Source organism: Geotrypetes seraphini, chromosome 17 (assembly GCF_902459505.1).
Source record: "Geotrypetes seraphini chromosome 17, aGeoSer1.1, whole genome shotgun sequence".
NCBI classification, from domain to species: domain Eukaryota; kingdom Metazoa; phylum Chordata; class Amphibia; order Gymnophiona; family Dermophiidae; genus Geotrypetes; species Geotrypetes seraphini.
The window spans coordinates 34,668,795-34,687,069 of NC_047100.1; the positions used below are offsets into that span (position 1 = coordinate 34,668,795).

Here is an 18,275-nt window from a genome sequence, read left to right on the forward strand (position 1 = left end):
TCAAACCCCCCTCCTCCTGAGGGAGGTTCAATCCCTCCTCCTTCTCAATGCCATCGAAGAAGTACCTCCAGATCAAAGGGGTCAGGGATTCTACTCCCGCTACTTCCTGGTACCCAAAAAGACAGGAGACCTTCGTCCCATTCTCGATCTCAGGGACCTCAACAAGTGTCTAGTCAAGGAGAAGTTCAGAATGCTCTCCCTTGCCACACTTTACCCTCATCTCTCTCACAACGACTGGCTATGTTCCCTGGACCTCAAAGAGGCCTACACTCACATACCAATCAATCCAACTTCACGTCGCTACCTGCGATTCCAGGTGCACCATCGCCATTATCAGTACAAGGTGCTACCTTTTGGCCTCGCTTCATCACCCAGGGTGTTCACCAAATGCCTCATTGTGGCGGCGGCCTTCCTCAGGTCTCACAACCTCCAAGTGTTTCCCTACTTGGACGATTGGTTAGTGACAGCTCCTACGTCTCCTCTTGTGCTACAAGCCACTCAACATACCATCTCTCTTCTCCATCTACTGGGGTTCGAGATCAACTACCCCAAGTCGCATCTGCTTCCCACACAGCGCCTTCAGTTCATCGGAGCAGTTCTCGATACCACACTAATGAGGGCATTCCTCCCCTCCGATCGTCGACGGACTCTGCTCCACCTCTGTCATCAGGTGCTTCTTCATCACACCATCCCAGCTCGACAGATGATGGTCCTCCTGGGACACATGGCATCAACGGTGCATGTGCTTCCCTTAGCACGACTCCACCTCAGGACACCTCAATGGACTCTGGCCGACCAGTGGTCACAGACCTCGAATCTTCTTTCTCATCCCATCTCTGTGACATCATCTCTTCAGCGATCTCTACAATGGTGGTTGAACTCCTCAAACCTTTCCAGGGGCCTTCTGTTGCATCTGCCCCCACATTCCATGATCATCACCACGGATGCCTCCCCTTATGCATGGGGAGCTCACCTGGGAGACCTACGCACCCAGGGTCTTTGGACCCCACAGGAGCGTCGACATCACATCAATTTTCTAGAACTACGAGCCATGTTCTATGCTCTCAAGGCCTTCCAGCACCTTCTTTGTCCTCAGGTTCTGCTCCTGTGCACGGACAACCAAGTCGCCATGTACTACATAAACAAACAGGGCGGCACAGGATCTCGCCTCCTTTGTCAGGAGGCTCTTCGTATCTGGACCTGGGCCACGGCCCGCAGTCTCTTCCTCAAGGCGGTCTACATCCAGGGCGAACAGAACTCCCTGGCCGACAATCTCAGCCGCGTCCTTCAACCTCACGAGTGGACTTTGGATCCTCCCACGCTCCACTCCATCTTTGCTCGCTGGGGCACTCCGCAGATGGACCTATTCGCAGCTCCTCACAACCATCAGCTGCCCCAGTTCTGCTCCAGACTCTTCTCTCCTCATCGTCTGGCCCCGGATGCATTCCTTCTCGACTGGACGGATCGGTTCCTCTATGCCTTTCCTCCTCTACCTCTGATGTTGCGGACTTTATCCAAACTCCGCAGGGACGGAGCCACCATGATCCTCATAGCTCCCCGGTGGCCTCGTCAACACTGGTTCTCCCTTCTACTTCAACTCAGCTCCAGGGAGCCCATTCCTCTGCCTGTGTTTCCTACTCTACTTACACAGCAACATCAGTCTCTACTACATCCCAATCTGTCTTCCCTCCACCTGACAGCTTGGTTTCTCTCGGGCTGACCTCTTCAGGAAATCTGTCTCAGCCTGTCCGTCTCATTTTGGACGCCTCCAGGAAACCGGCCACCCTCCAATGTTACCATCAGAAGTGGACCAGGTTCTCCTCTTGGTGCCTCCGCCATCATCACAATCCCACCTCCTTAGCGGTGGAAACTGTTCTGGACTACTTACTCTCCCTGTCCAACGCAGGCCTCAAGTCTACCTCAATCAGAGTCCATCTCAGTGCCATCACGGCATTTCATGAGCCTGTCCTAGGAAAACCTCTCACGGCTCACCCTCTGGTTTCCCGATTCATGAGGGGCCTCTTCAACATCAAACCACCTCTGAAGCCTCCTCCGGTCGTCTGGGACCTGAATGTGGTTTTGTCTGCCCTCATGAAACCTCCCTTTGAGCCACTTGCCACAACTTCGCTCAAATTTCTGACATGGAAGGTTCTTTTCCTCATTGCCATCACCTCTGCCAGGAGGGTTAGTGAGCTTCATGCACTGGTTGCCGATCCACCGTTCACTATTTTTCACCATGACAAGGTGGTTCTGCGCACCCATCCAAAATTCCTTCCAAAGGTGGTCTCAGCTTTTCACCTCAACCAGTCCATTGTTTTGCCTGTGTTCTTCCCGAAACCTCATTCACATCCCGGAGAACAGGCATTGCACAGTCTTGACTGCAAGCGTGCCCTGGCTTACTATCTCGATCGTACAAGGGCTCACCGCTTGTCCCCTCAGCTCTTCCTGACCTTCGACCCGAATCGTTTGGGTCGACCGGTCTCTAAACGGACGCTATCCAACTGGCTTGCAGCTTGCATCGCGTTCTGTTACGCTCGGGCCGGTCTGTCACTAGACGGTGCTGTCACGGCCCACAGGGTAAGAGCTATGGCCGCTTCTGTTGCTTTCCTCCGTTCCACACCCATTGAGGAAATCTGCAAGGCGGCCACCTGGTCCTCAGTTCACACATTCACTACTCACTACTGTCTGGATGCTTTCTCCAGACGGGATGGGCACTTCGGCCAATCTGTACTTCAGAATTTATTTTCCTAATGGCCAACCATCCCTCCTCCCTCTTTGTTAGCTTGGAGGTCACCCATGCGTAAAGAATATGCTGCCTGCTTGTCCTGGGATAAAGCACAGTTACTTACCGTAACAGGTGTTATCCAGGGACAGCAGGCAGATATTCTTACGTCCCACCCTCCTCCCCGGGTTGGCTTCTTAGCTGGCTTATACTAACTGGGGACCACGCACTCCTCCGTCGGGCGGGAAGGCACTCGCGCACGCGCGGTGCGGCCAACTAGAACTTTCTAGTAAAAAGGTCCGTACCGTGGGCTCCGTCGGTGACGTCACCCATGCGTAAAGAATATCTGCCTGCTGTCCCTGGATAACACCTGTTACGGTAAGTAACTGTGCTTCGCCGATGATGCCAAACTAAGCAATATAGTGAGCAAAAGCACAACAGACAAAAATTCAATGGCAGACGATATGATGCATGACCTACTTCTACTGGAGCGCTGGTCTAGGTCCTGGCAACTCAGTTTCAATGCCAAAAAATGCAAAGTCATGCACCTGGGGAGCCGAAATCCATGCAAGGTTTACACCCTAAATGGCGAGATCCTGACAAGAACTGAAGCAGAAAGAGACTTAGGGGTGATTGTCAGGGAAGACATGAAATCTGCAAACCAAGTGGAGCAAACTTCATCCAAAGCAAGGCAAATCATAGGTTGCATACGCAGGAGTTTTGTCAGCCGTAAACCGGAAGTCATTATGCCACTGTATAGATCCATGGTGAGACCGCACCTGGAGTACTGTGTGCAATTCTGGAGGCCGCATTACCGCAAGGATGTGCTGAGACTGGAATCGGTCCAGAGAATGGCCACCAGGATGGTCTTGGGACTCAAGGAGCTCCCATACGAGGAGCGGTTAGGGAAGTTGCAGCTCTACTCACTCGAGGAACGTAGAGAGAGGGGATATATGATCGAGACATTCAAGTATCGAGGTGGAGGAAGATATCTTCTTTTTCAAGGGTCCCGCGGCAACAAGGGGGCATCCGTGGAAAATCAGGGGCGGGAAACTGCATGGTGACACTAGGAAGTTCTTCTTCACTGAAAGGGTGGTTGATCGCTGGAATAGTCTTCCACTTCAGGTTATTGAGGCCAGCAGCGTGCCAGATTTTAAGGCCAGATGGGATAGACATGTGGGATCTATCCGCAAAGATAAATAGGGAGGGTCATTAGAGTGGGCAGACTTGATGGGCCGGGCCCTTATCTGCCGTCTATTTCTATGTTTCTATGTGAATAAACAGGAAACTTTGTCTTATTTTGAACAAGTAGATAAGGATATTGCAGGTTTGAAGGATTTAACCTCTGCTATAATAAAGGATAATTATATTATTCATCAAAAATTTGAAAGAATCGAAAACTTCAATCGAAGGCTAAATTTGGGACTTAATTTTCCTAGACTGACTGAGATGACACCGGTTGATTTGCTTAGAAAATGTTTTGTGGAAATTTTGGATTTTCTCTCTATGAATATACCTCCTTTAAACAAGGTGTATTATTTACCATATTCCTCAAAAAAAAGAAATTCCAGCTTCTCTTTCTCAGGAAAAGGAGAAATATGGTCAACTTAAGGAAAAACGAGATTTGATTCAGGACTTGTCAGCCATATTGGAAGAGTCATCAATAGAGGTTCCAGAGAGAAATACACTTTTAGTTTCATTTGTTTTTGAGAATGACCTAAATTTGGTTATGTAATGGCTTCTTTTGAAAATCACAGTCGTTTTTGGGACAAAAGATCTGGATATATCCAGATGTTACAAAGACTACTCAGGACAAAGGAAAATGTTTCTAGCTATGCGGGAGGAGGTTAGATCTTTGAGAGCCTCATTTCTTCTAATGTACCCTTGCAAATGTGTAGTGAAATACCTTGGGTTAAAATACATATTTTTGAATTTCAACATTTGAAGGCCTTTATAGACTTGAAAAAGATCACGAGGGAGTATGATGTTCAACAGTTCTCAGTTATTAACCTTTTCCTTTATTATATTTCTTTTCTTCTTTTTCTCTCTTGATTTGTTATATGCCTCCTATTCTCAATTTGTGGTCTAAGGAGGATTAGATATAATATTTTGTATATTCATTGATGAAAAGTTTCTTGGATTTAATTTTTATCTGCATTTCTGTTTCAAGAGTAAATCTTGTTAATGTATCTTTAAAATGGTTAAGAATAAAAAAACCAACCCCCCTTCCACAAATACAAGGTTTTTTGGGTCCTAGCACCCTTTGTAAAGCAATAGCATATACCAAGATGTACTCGTATACTGAAAAATCTCAGAGCTTTTCCTAATGTTTGCAGGCACGCAGCCTCATAGGGCCAGATTCTCTAAGGGGTGCCTGCACCTTAAGTATTGTTTAGTCTTCTCATCTCAAAAAAGATATCATGCAACTGGAAAGGTTCAGCGAAAAGCTGCAAAAAGAAAGGGAATGGAGCACTTCCCTTAGGAGGAAAGTCTAAACAGGTTAGGGTGTTTTAGCTTGGAGAAAAGATAACTAGGAAGGGGAGAAGAATATAAAATATCATAAGAGAGGTCGAACAGTTAAGGGGACTGTTTAACCTGTTAAAAACCACTGACCAGTAGATTGAAAATGAATTACAGAAAGTTTATTTATGCTGGGCATAGTTAAGTTATAGAATCTGTTGTGGGAGGATGTGGTCAGAATGATCAATCTAGTGGGATTCGAAAGAGGACTGCGCAGATTTTTGGATGAAAAGTCCATTAAAAAATTGCTATGGAAATAAATCGTTCAGAGATAGGATGTTAGGATTCATGAATCTTGGTCTGACTTAACATAGCTTTTCTTAGAGAATGATGCCACCCTGTGGCTCATTTATGATATTTCGCTGCTTTCCACGCCTCCTTCTGTTGTTGTTAACTTAAATTTATTGTCACATAATGACAGTTCCCTAGTAGTATTCAATTGCCCTGATTTCTATACATGAAACAGTTTTGTCTAGAAATGGTGACAACATACTAAATCAATAAATGAGTTTAACTCTTTGTTGCTTGCTAGGTCGATGTTTATGGCAGTGCTGTTAGGCTTCTACCTAAATCGAGTAAATTGTATTATCTATCAAATAGAATTCTGTAAACTGTACGTTTGTGTCTATGCGTATTAACATACCTGTAGGTACTTCAAGTCTGGCAATCCAGGAGGAACACTTCTGAGTTTATTATCTTCTAAGTGGATTTCTCTTATAATTGGTATGTTTGCAAAGCTTCCATTTTCAATCTCTTTGATCTTGTTGTTTCCTAGACCCAGCCTATAAATGAGATTCAAACGTTTAACTGCTTTTGCATGACTTTATTTTCATATAGGGAAATTATTCCAGTTATACATTCACAACAGAAAACGACAAATCAGAAAAGTTGCTTTCAGCTTTTTCTGGCCATCCATGTAGGACTATAAATCAAACAAGTCTCTTCAAACCCCATTGGGAGTTAACTAGAGATGTCAAATTTCATTCGTTAGGTGTGTATCATGCATATTTGAAGGCTATCTCATTCTCACACTCTTTTGAGCCCCTTCTCTTGCTCATTAGAACTAGCACATTGACTCTGATACTGCTTTCACGAGAGACAAACCTAAGCAAAGTGACTCCGATAATAGCAAGGAATCTGATCACACACCTTCCTTCATACTTTGCTTTCCTGTTTCCCATCCCTTATCTTTACACCTACAATTTCAAGTACTCTGAAACCTCCACACCTACTATTGAAAGAGGACAATTTTCAGGTTCTATAAATTCCCTTAAAAATTGTTTAATATTTCATCTACTCGATATCCTGAAGAAACGTACATTTAATGCTGCTATTTTCATTTGCAAAGCCATGCTTATTGGTTTACTTGATTATAGTCTGGGTACATCAACTCAAAGATCTCACTCTTTAAGATGGCCAACCTTTGGTATCTCTGATTAATGGGCAGCTCTTTGCCAAAGACTAAGTACTGCAACAAAATTGCCATATGAATCTATCTGGCAATACATGACTTGGAAGCTGGTATGCCTCATTTTGAGTAGTTGTTTAGAACAAAGATGGAGACCAGGGCAGTGCCACCCGAATAGATCTGTAGAGCAGTTACTTAGTCTACTCCCCACACCTTTAGAAGATTCTACAGAGTGGACATGGCAACTCGGGAGGACACTGCGTTTAGATCCTTGGTTTTGTTTGCAGGCTCATCAGTCCCACCATAGGCATCTGCCACTGCTTTGGTACATCACCTGGAGTACAGATTCTCTGTTCTTGCTGCAGAATGGAAAATTAGGTTCTTACCTGGATAATCTTTCTGTTAAAGGTCATAGGAGTATGTATGGCCTTCCCTATTTGGCCAAATTTACAGTCCAGAATTGGAGGGGGGGGGGGGGTTCCTGCCAGTCAGATGAACATGTAATTACATATGGCTAATAAAGCAATACGTTTGTTAAATTCCTGAGCTCCATATGTGTTTGTGTTTGCCCCAGCCCTGCTTCTGCTTTCTTCTGTTATAGTGGATATTGATTGCTTTGGTCCAAACTGAAGAGGGCACTATACTCCACTGGTGAAGGAGGAGGAGCTGAAAAAATGTGATTGACATCCTTCTGCAACTGGCTTGCAACCAGAGGATATTCACCTAGAGTACAGACTCCTATGTCCTTTAACAGAAAGAAGATTATCCAGGTAAAAACTTAATCTTCCAATCTCATATGTCCTCTGTAAGTGAAGGTTCTGTAAATGAACATTACCTTTGTAGATCTTTGTAGCGAATTAAATCCTCAAGCTCTACACTAGTAATTTTGTTGTGATCGAGATGAAGCTCATACAAAGATGATGGTAACTCTAGAGAAAGGTAAGACAGGGCAAAATATTAGTCATTTACCCAAGTAGCCATATACAGTTTTTTAGTTTTTGCATAGAATTATTTAAGACTACAGAGACCCTTACACTAAAGACAGTAAAGTTTTGCAGTAACCATGTAGTTTGCAGTAACCATGTAGTAAATGCCAAGCCTGTGTGTTAAACTATTGCATGCCCAGTTTTTCCCCATACAATAACTATACAGAAAACACCTTTATCTATTGAGAAGGCCCGTCTCTATCAGTATCATAACTCCCTTTAATTATATGCCTTTTCGTAGTCCATAACCCACCAATTTCTCAGCCCATTTCGTGGTATTCCATTAGTATCTTAAGTAGTTGATGTTATCATCCAGTGCAATAACTTCTGTTATGAACACACAGTAACATTCCATGCTAATTCACGCATTTCCTATCACACTTTAGTAAAAGGCCATTTATGTTCTAAACAGTCTCACAGGAAAATATTCCATGGTAATTTCAGTAATTATATAATAAGCTAATGCTACCGCTGTAGAGCTTATATCTTATGGGACTCATTTTCAAGAAAAATAAAGACATTCAAAAAAGGTATAAATCAGCACTTGGATTCTCGCCAAGATGCCTAAGTGCTGATTTTTTAAGCCAACTATCTGGATGTCTAGCTAGGCTTCTTAACTGCTGAGCGTCCAAAGTTCAAGGAGATGTGTTGAAGGCATGATACGGGAGGGCTTGGCACTTGGACATCTGATGGCAATAATCAAACATTTCACAAGATATCCTGGATAGAACTTAGACATCTGAGGCTAGACCTGTTTTAAAAGTTTCTAAGTGCCAAAAATACTACCCAAACTGACCATATGGCCACTGGAGGGATTAAGGAATGACACCCACATTCCCCCACTGGCCACTGATCCCCTCCCACTCCACAAAGATCTGAATGAAACAGTACATACTTGTCTTTAAAACAGCAGCATCTGGTATGTGAAAGCAGCAAGCAGGTGTCTGGAGTAGCCTGATGGGTGGGCTAGTGAGCCCTAGAGAGGGGATCCCATCCTACCCCACTATAAAGTGGAAAGTGTGATCCCACCCAAACCCTACAGTACTGCCATAGAGGTGTCGGCTGCAGCCATGAGGGCTATTGAGGTAGTAGGCAGGTGGGTATAGTAGGTTTTGGGAGGTTTTTGGAGGGCTCGTCATATACTAAAATGGGGTTCTGGTGAAATATGCATATGGCACCTTTTATGCCCCCCATGGTGTCTCACTGCCCTATTGGCATGTCTATATGGCCAGTCCATTAGGATACTGGTCATTCCCACATCCAAATGGGCTTGATTTGGACATTTTGAACTTGGACGTGTTTAAGAACATGGCCAAAAAAGTTAGTTATCCTAAGGGCCAAGACATCCAAATAGACGATGAAAAAAAACAAAAGAAAAATCTTGGGTGTCTTGCAGTTTTGAATTGAAAATGGATGTTTTGCCACCCCTCAACTTTGGACATCAGAAACTGTCCAAAGTCGGATTTAGACGTCCTGTTAAAAATGGCCCTCTGCATCACTTGTAGTTCATAATCTTACTTTGGATAAAATATAGACAAAACCGCTAAATCATATTTTTCAGAAGCAAGATTTATCATTTCAGAATAATTGAATTTTATGCAGTTGCTTCAAAATATGTAAGAATTAGTTGGAATGGAGGGCAAGATTACTAAGACATGAATTGCACATGAGTCCACTATAATAGACATAATGGAACAATGGTTTCTTTTGAAACTGATGTAGTAAACATCAGCACAGCTAAATTCTCACTGTTAAATTTGCAGTGGTAGCCAAAAGATATATGCGAGGGTTTTATACCACCGAAAACTGATCTATAAGATAAATTGTAGGACCCTGTTAACATTCACACAAGTTAGAACCTGACTGGTCCACTTTAACTAAAGTTAGAGTACCTTTGTACAGATGGGCAGATAAGCTGCCTCAAATGGTAGAAAAGTGCCATTAAAAATACTGTATTAGCCAGCTCAATCTTCTGTTCTTTAAATGGAGGCAAAGAAAACTCTGTTTCCAACTGTACCAGGTGTTGGTTGTTTTTTATTCCAGTAAGTTTGTTGGAAATGTTTCAGAATTTGATCTGAGTTTGAATATGTGGAAACCTGCAATCAGTGTCAATGTTAGCGCTGCAAGGGATTCACCCTAGTACAAATTGTTGCTGTAATTAGCCTGGAGTTCTTGTAGTTTGTGTGTCATTTAGTATTACTTTTGCTTTATTATCATGTAAGGACTTGATTGAAATGGAACAGGAAAATGTTTTCTTTAATAAGTTAGACTTTGAGAGCTCTGATATATGACTGAATTTGAATGCTAAACAGTGAGAAGGTTCCATATACAGTACTGTATTTCTTAGCATGCCACATGACTACTAAATGGATCAGAGCTGAAAAAGGAAACAAACCTTTAGGAACTGAAGTGAGCTTTGCTTCTGCAATTCTTACATGATACACGGTCATTCCTTCAAAAGCTCCAGGTTCAATTCCATCATTCTGAAGAGGATTTGCACTCATTTCTGCAAAACCAAATCTTATGATTTATATTTCACTTTGCAAAGTTTTCTTCCATTAGAAGGGGTTTTGAAAGATATTTTAAGTGATTAACAAAGGCATACCTGTTTGTTAAACTAACAAAACCTTAGTTAAGAAATGTAGAATAGTGACCAGAATAAAATCCCTAGTTTTTGAATGTTCAGTCTGTTTCTTATAGGAATAGTAGTTTCTCTGTTTCAAACAATAGACAGTACATATTTGCTACAGAAGCTGCTGTCTTTAATCTCTACAGAGTAAACTCTAGTTACTTTCTCTTTGGCCCTCATTGCTGGCCAAAGTAGTATGTTCATGCAGAATTTTTCTTTTAAATGATGACCATCTGATTCAGATATACTTGCTTTCCTTAAGTTCTACAACTGTATGTTTTCTCCAAATGCTACTAATGTTTCCTGTTTCCCCAATGTTGCTCACTGTTGTGCGTCATCCTGATGTGACTGTTTACTTCTAAAGCTTTCTTCATCATTCATTATCCCAGGACAAGCAGGCAGCATATTCTCAACATGTTGGTGACATCACCAACAGAGCCCCCTAGCGGACGTTTTCGCAAGCAGACTTGCTTGAAGACCTTCAAGCTTGCAATTGGACCGCGCATGCGCGCGAGCCCCTCCCGCCCGACCTAGGGCATGCGTCTCCTCAGCGTGGCCTCAATTCTATGTTTTCCACAGAGCCAGAAGCACTGCTCCCTTGCTGCGCGCAATCTCATTGTTCCTCTTGCACCGCGGCTTTCTTTGTTATTTTTGTTTGTCGCTGTACTCGCTTCTTTGTTATTTTCTTTCATGTCTTTTTGACCGGATCTCCTGTCTTGCTCTGGCCGCCTAGCCTCGCGGGGCTGTGGCCGTCTTTTTTTCTTATGTCCCGGCCTCGCACTGGATTCAAGAACTGCACTAAGTGCAACCAGGTTATCTCTTTCACCGATCCCCATCGTTGGTGTGTGGAGTGCCTGGGTGCAGAGCACCGCGCTGAGTCCTGTCCGTGTTGTGTGACTCTGCAACCGCGGGCTCTTTGTCCGAGGTTGGCCAAGATTCTTCAACTTTTTGGCCCGATGGATTCTGAGGGACAGGCCTCGAGCTCGGCCTTGGCACCGGTGTTGGCTGCCTCGGCCTCGAAGTCCTCAGCCTCAAAGTCCCCCTTATTTTCCAAGGCTCAGGCCTCAGCTCCTCCTGCTACTCTGGCCTCAGGTAAGTCTCCTCTTTCCTCCTCAGGTGTGCCGGCAAAGAAGCCTCCTCTGCGTCTCATGCGAGTGCCGCCTCGTCGGCAACATAGAAACATGACGGCAGAAAATGGCCATAGCCCATCAAGTCTGCCCACTCTATTGACCCTCCCCCTTAACCCTCTGAGTGATCGCACTCTGATGACTATACCCTCTTAGAGATCCAACATGGGCATCCCATTTATTCTTAAAATCTGGCACGCTGTTGGCCTCGATCATCTGCGCTGGAAGCTCATTCCAATAATTAACCACTCTTTCGGTAAAGAAATACTTCCTGGTGTCGCCATGAAATTTTCCGCCCCTGATTTTCAGCGGATGCCCTCTTGTGGCCGAGGGCCCTTTAAGAAAGAAAATATCATCTTCCACCTCGAGACGAAAGGAGCAAGCCTCAGGCAACTGGTGTTGGAACCGACAAGGGATCAGGCAATACTGGACCTGATACTTACCAATGGAGAAAGTGTCACAGAGGTCTCGGTGGGCGACACATTGGCCTCCAGTGACCACAACATGGTATGGTTCAATATCAGGAAAGGTTTCACTAAATCTACTACACTAACCAAAGTCCTCAAATTCAAGGACACAAATTTCAAAGAAATGGGAGACTTCGTTCACCAGGCGCTACAAAGCCAAGAAGAAACCGATAACGTGGAAGACATGTGGTCGACTTTGAAAGCAACCATACAAGAAGCAACAAACCGCTATGTAAAATCAGTAAGTAAACGGCGAAGGAACAATAAGCCACAGTGGTTTACTGCGGAGATCTCAGACCTGATCAAGGAGAAGAAAAAAGCATTCATCTCTTACAAACAATCAGGGAAGCAGGACTCTAGAGCAGACTACCTGGCCAAATCAAAAGCCGTCAAAACAGCAGTCAGGGAGGCTAAATTCCTCATGGAGGAGTCTCTAGCAAAGAACATCCAGAAGGGAGATAAATCCTTCTTCAGGTATATCAGTGATAGAAGAAAAAACTCAGGCGGGATTGTACGTCTTAGGAAACCAGACGGAGACTATGTGGAAAAGGATTCGGAAAAAGCCCAACTATTAAATGAATACTTCTGCTCAGTCTTCACCCGAGAAGCGCCAGGGCTCGGCCCTCAGCTACAGACAAGGGTTGGCTCAGTTGACCCGTTTAGTAACTTTGAGTTTACGCCCAGCAGTGTCTACGGTGAGCTGTCAAAGCTCAAGGTTAACAAAGCAATGGGACCGGACAACCTGCACCCCAGGGTGCTTAGGGAGCTGAGTGATGTCTTGGCGGAGCCACTGTCCGCGCTCTTCAACCTCTCCCTTAGTACAGGCAGCGTCCTGTTGGACTGGAGGACGGCTAACGTCATTCCACTCCACAAGAAAGGCTCAAAGATGGAGACAGCAAACTACAGAAAAGTGAGTCTAACATCGATAGTGAGCAAACTAATGGAAACTCTAATCAAACACCAATTAGATAAAATCCTGGATGAAGAGAATCTACGGGATCCCCGACAACATGGATTTACTAAGTGGAGATCATGCCAATCCAACCTGATCAGCTTCTTTGACTGGGTAACGGGGAAGCTGGATATTGGGGAGTCCCTGGACATCGTGTACCTGGACTTTAGCAAAGCATTCGATAGCATACCACACCGCAGGTTACTGAGCAAGATGAGTTCTATAGGATTAGGTAACACATTGACGAAATGGGTTGGGAGCTGGCTTGGAGGTAGGCTCCAAAGGGTGGTGGTGAACGGCACCCCCTCCGAAATGACGGAGGTGATTAGTGGAGTACCACAGGGCTCAGTCTTGGGCCCAATCCTATTCAACATCTTTATAAGAGACTTGGCAGAAGGGCTTCGAGGTAAAATAACATTATTCGCCGATGACGCCAAACTGAGTAATGTAGTGGGCAAATGCACAACAGACGAAGATTCAGTGCCCGACAACATGATGCACGACCTACTCCTACTGGAGTGATGGTCTAGGACATGGCAACTCAACTTCAATGCCAAAAAATGCAAAGTTATGCACCTAGGCAACCAGAATCCATGCAAGTCTTATGCCCTTAATGGCGAGATCCTAGCAAAAACGGTAGCAGAACGAGACTTGGGGGTAATCGTCAGTGAGGACATGAAGTCTGCCAATCAAGTGGAGCAGGCTTCGTCCAAGGCAAGACAAATCATGGGCTGCATACGAAGGGGTTTCGTCAGTCGTAAGGCGGAAGTCATTATGCCATTGTATAGATCCATGGTGAGGCCCCACCTGGAATACTGTGTGCAATTCTGGAGGCCGCATTATCGCAAGGATGTGCTGAGACTGGAGTCGGTGCAAAGAATGGCCACCCGGATGGTCTCGGGACTCAAGGAGCTACCATACGAAAAACGGCTTGACAAATTACAGCTATACTCGCTCGAGGAGCGCAGAGAGAGGGGGGACATGATCGAGACGTTCAAGTATCTTACGGGCCGCATCGAGGCGGAGGAAGATATCTTCTTTTTCAAGGGTCCCACGACAACAAGAGGGCATCCGTTGAAAATCAGGGGAGGGAAACTACGAGGTGACACCAGGAAATTCTTTTTCACTGAAAGAGTGGTTGATCGCTGGAATAGTCTTCCACTACAGGTGATTGAGGCCAGCAGCGTGCCTGATTTTAAGGCCAAATGGGATCGGCACATGGGATCTATTCACAGGGCAAAGGTAGGGGAGGGACATTAAGGTGGGCAGACTAGATGGGCCGTGGGCCCTTATCTGCCGTCTATTTCTATGTTTCTATGACGACCAGTGATATCCTTAAATGTCTCAATCATGTCTCCCCTCTCCCTGCGTTCTTCGAGAGAGTATAGCCGCAATTTGTTCAGCCTTTCCTCGTATGAGAGATCCTTGAATCCCGAGACTACCCTGGTGGCCATTCGCTGAACCGACTCAACTCTCAGCACATCTTTACGGTAATGTGGCCTCCAGAATTGTACACAGTACTCCAAATGAGGTCTCACCATGGTTCTGTACAATGGCATTAGGACCTCGGGCTTCCGGCTAACAAAACTTCTACGGATACAACCCAGCATTTGTCTAGCCTTCGAGACATCATTCTAAGCGTGCCTCCTCACGTAGGGAATACTTTTCCTCGAGGTCCCCCCCAAAGGAGCGCACTGCTGCACCTGTGACCCAACATCCTTTGGTCTCGTTGCCTATGTTCGAGGACATGCATAAGGCTATCCTTACATCACAGCTTTCCTCGGTGGTGAGACAACTGGTCCTGACCTCGACGTCTCTGACCTCGGTCTCAACTCAACCCAACCTGAGCGTCCTTCTCTTGTGTCACAGGGTTGTGCCCGCAAGATTCGCAGGGTTCCCTCGAGCGATTCTTCGTCTCCGAAATCGGAGCCTGTGACTTTCTGGGGACCCATGACAGGGACCCGCTTTTCACCCTCTAGTTTGCCGAGGTTTGCCCCTTCTAAAAAGCTGCGGTCTTTTCCGCCCCTTCGGGGCAGGTCTACAACTGTGAAATCTTCCAGGCACACCCTTGTCCTCGAGTTGGACTCTACTGTGCATTCTTCAAAACCGGTGGAGGAGGTTTCCTTTGCCCCGTTTTCTCCGAGGCTCCACAAGATGGACCCTCGGACTCCGGGGTCCTCCCCAACCCACCCTATGCGGGGTCGTTCCTCGAGGCCCCCGAGTGCTTTAGCCGAGCCTCCTCGTTCTCCCATTCGCGGGACTCCGAGGCTCTGGCATGCTATTCGAGGGAAATTTCTCCCTCTTTCTCTGCTGCCCCCAGATCTCGCTCGGGGTCTCTTCAGGAGGATGAGTCTTCTTCTCGAAACTCCTCCTTCACTCGTTTCATTTTTGACATGGGCAGGGCCTTGAATCTGGACCTCCAGTCTGAGTCCCGTTATGCACAGGAATTCTTGGCGGAAATGGGTGTTGCTCATCCACCCCGTGAGGCACTGCGCTTGCCATTGCACCAGGTTCTCCGGCAAACATTTCTCCGGAACCTGGAGACCCCTTATGCGGTCCCGGCTATTCCTTCCAAATTGGAGTACCGTTACCGGACGATCCCGGTCAAGGGGTTCGAAAGTTCTCAGCTTTCTCATCAAGCCTTGGTGGTTGAATCTTCCTTGAAGAAATCTAACCCCTCGAAGGTATACGCAGCTGTTCCTCCAGGCCGGGAGGGCCGTACAATGGACAAATTTGGTCGCCGCCTTTATCAAAACTCAATGATGGCGAACCATGTTCTCAACTATAACTTTATCTTCACGTCCTATCTCCGGTTCTGTGTGGAAGCCCTCCACTCATTGCAGACATGCCGGATTCTCGTCTTCAGTAGTTTTGCCTCCTACTTTATATGTTTCAGGTGGCCTATGATGCCTTCGAGTTGTCCTCGAGGGTCACGGTGTTTGCGATCGCCATGCGTCGCCTCGCTTGGCTGAGGATTGTGGACATGGATCCAAATCTCCAGGATCGTCTTGCCAATCTCCATTGCGTGGGTAATGAGCTATTTGATGATTCCATAGAGGCAGCCACTAAGCGCCTCTCTGGTGAGACTTAAGCTGAAGACCCCTCCGGCTTGGCAAAGCAAAATTCCTCTCCGGAGGTATCCGCAGAAATCTACTCCTGCGTTCTCTTGGCTCCTTTGAAGCGGCCGCAACAACAGCAGCAGCGACAAGCTAAGGCCCTGCCACCGGCTCTGGCGAAGCCTGGGCCTTCTTTTTTTCAATTCCAGTCTGAGCCTTCTGGCTCCCTTCCTCCTGAAGCCTTCCCCCCTCCCCATCGGAGGTCGTCTCCATCATTTCTATACCCAGTGAGAAAGTCTTACCACCGACAGTTGGGTGCTTTCCATCATCCGGGAGGGGTACTCCCTTCCCTTCAGTCACGTGCCCCCGGACCTTCCTCCAAGAGAGTTTCCTTCTGCCCGGTCTCAGCTGCCTCTCCTTCTGCAGGAAGCTCAGGCCCTTCTTCGCCTTCAGGCAGTCGAGGAGGTTCCTCCGGACCAGTGGAATACCGGATTTTATTCCTGGTACTTTCTGGTACCCAAGAAGATGGGGGATCTGTGTCCGATCCTGGACCTCCGTGCTCTAAACAAGTTTCTGGTCAGGGAACGGTTCAGAATGCTCACCTTTCCTACCTTACCTCTTGGATGAGGAGGACTGGCTGTGCTCACTGGACCTCAAGGAGGCTTACACGCACATTCCGATACACCCGGCCTCTCGCCGGTATCTGAGATTCCGGGTGGGGGATCTCCACTTCCAATATCGTGTTCTTCCCTTCGGCCTGGCGGCCTCTCCGAGGGTTTTCATGAAATGTCTAGTTGTGGTAGCTGCGGCCCTGCGTCTCCGCGGCCTGCAGGTGTTTCCTTACCTCGACGACTGGTTGATCAAAGCGTCCTCGCGCCACGAAGTTCTGCGAGTGACGAATCAAACCATCTTGCTCCTTCAGAGTCTCGGCTTCGAGGTGAACTTCCCCAAGTCCTACCTCTCTACGTCCCAGTCTCAGGAATTTATCGGAGCGGTCCTGGACACGGTTCGTCTCCGCTCCTTCTTGCCTCGGCCTCGTTAGGAGGCCCTTGTTAGTTTATGCCAGAGGGTGGCCCATCTGTCCTTGGCCCTGGCTCGGCTCCTGATGGTCCTGCTAGGTCACATGGCTTCTACGGTTCACATGACTCCTTTTGCCAGACTTCACCTCCGTATTCCACAATGGACTCTTGTGTCCCAAGGGAACCAGGATCGAGATCCTGTCTCTCGACTCATTGTCGTGACTCCTTTGTTGAGGAAGTCTCTCCGTTGGTGGATGCTCTCTTCCAATCTTTCCAGAGGTTTTCTGTTTCATGCCCCCCCCTCCGCAAAAGGTCCTCATGACGGACTCGTCGACCTATGCTTGGGGGACTCATCTGGACGGTCTGCGCAGTCAGGGTCTTTGGTCCAGTGCCGACCGCATTTATCACATCAATCTGCTGGAGCTTCGAGCGATTTTCCTCACTCTGAAGGCTTTTTGTCATCTGCTTCGCGACCGAGTGGTGCTGATCTGCACGGACAACCAGGTCGCCATGTATTATATCAACAAACAAGGGGGCACGGGGACCCTGTCCTTGTGCCAAGAGACGATGCGGCTCTGGGATTGGGCCATCCGTCGCAACATATTCCTTCGAGCGGTCTACATTCAGGGCCAGCACAATTGTCTGGCGGACAGGTTGAGTCGTCTTCTGCAGCCTCACGAGTGGTCCATCCATTCCTTGACCCTGCGTCAAGTGTTTGCTTGTTGGGGGATTCTGGACATCGATCTGTTCACGGCCCCCCTCAATCACAAATTGCCCCACTTCTGCTCCAGGGTTTACACCCCTCTCAGGCTCGAGGCGGATACTTTTCTGCTGGATTGAACGAACCTGTTTCTGTATGCAATCCCCCCATTCCCTCTGATTCTGAAGACTCTCGTCAGGCTCAAGTCCACAAGTGCCACCATGATTCTGATAGCTCCTCGGTGGCCCCAACAGTCGTGCTTCTCCCTTATGTTGCAACTCAGTTCCAGGGAGCCTCTTCTTCTGCCTGTTTTTCCTTCTCTGCTTACGCAGAGTCGAGGTTCTCTACTTCATCCCAACCTTCAGTCTCTGCACTTAACGGCTTGGTTCCTCGAGACTTAATGCCCTCGTTCCAGTTCTCACAGCCTGTGCTGGACATCCTGGAGGCGTCTCGGAAGGAGTCCACTCGTCAATGTTACCATCAGAAGTGGACCCACTTTTCTTCCTGGTGTGCTACTCGACAGCAGGAGCCGCTGTCTGCCTCCTTATCTGCAGTCCTGGACTATCTGTTACACTTGTCTGGCGCTGGACTCAAGTCCTCTTCGGTTCGAGTCCACCTTAATGCCATTACTGCACTAGGGGGCTCCGTCGGTGATGTCACCCACATGTTGAGAATATCTCCCTGCTGTC

The 18,275-nt window shown here is 46.8% G+C and overlaps 2 protein-coding genes across 10 annotated transcripts in view; one reads left to right on the forward strand and one right to left on the reverse strand.

Moving 5' to 3' along the window:
- The window catches only part of CENPP (centromere protein P), a 366,797-nt gene that overhangs the window by 140,832 nt on the left and 207,690 nt on the right, over nucleotides 1-18,275 (forward strand). The window lies entirely within an intron of this gene.
- ASPN (asporin) overlaps nucleotides 1-18,275 on the reverse strand; it is a 51,202-nt gene that overhangs the window by 5,675 nt on the left and 27,252 nt on the right. For all 7 annotated transcript variants that reach the window (XM_033926057.1, XM_033926054.1, XM_033926059.1 and 4 more), the window contains 3 exons: nucleotides 10,032-10,142; nucleotides 7,486-7,579; nucleotides 5,886-6,024 (listed from right to left, as the gene is read on the reverse strand). In XM_033926057.1, the coding sequence (XP_033781948.1) occupies nucleotides 5,886-6,024; nucleotides 7,486-7,579; nucleotides 10,032-10,142 (344 nt within the window). The remainder of the gene's footprint in view (nucleotides 1-5,885; nucleotides 6,025-7,485; nucleotides 7,580-10,031; nucleotides 10,143-18,275) is intronic.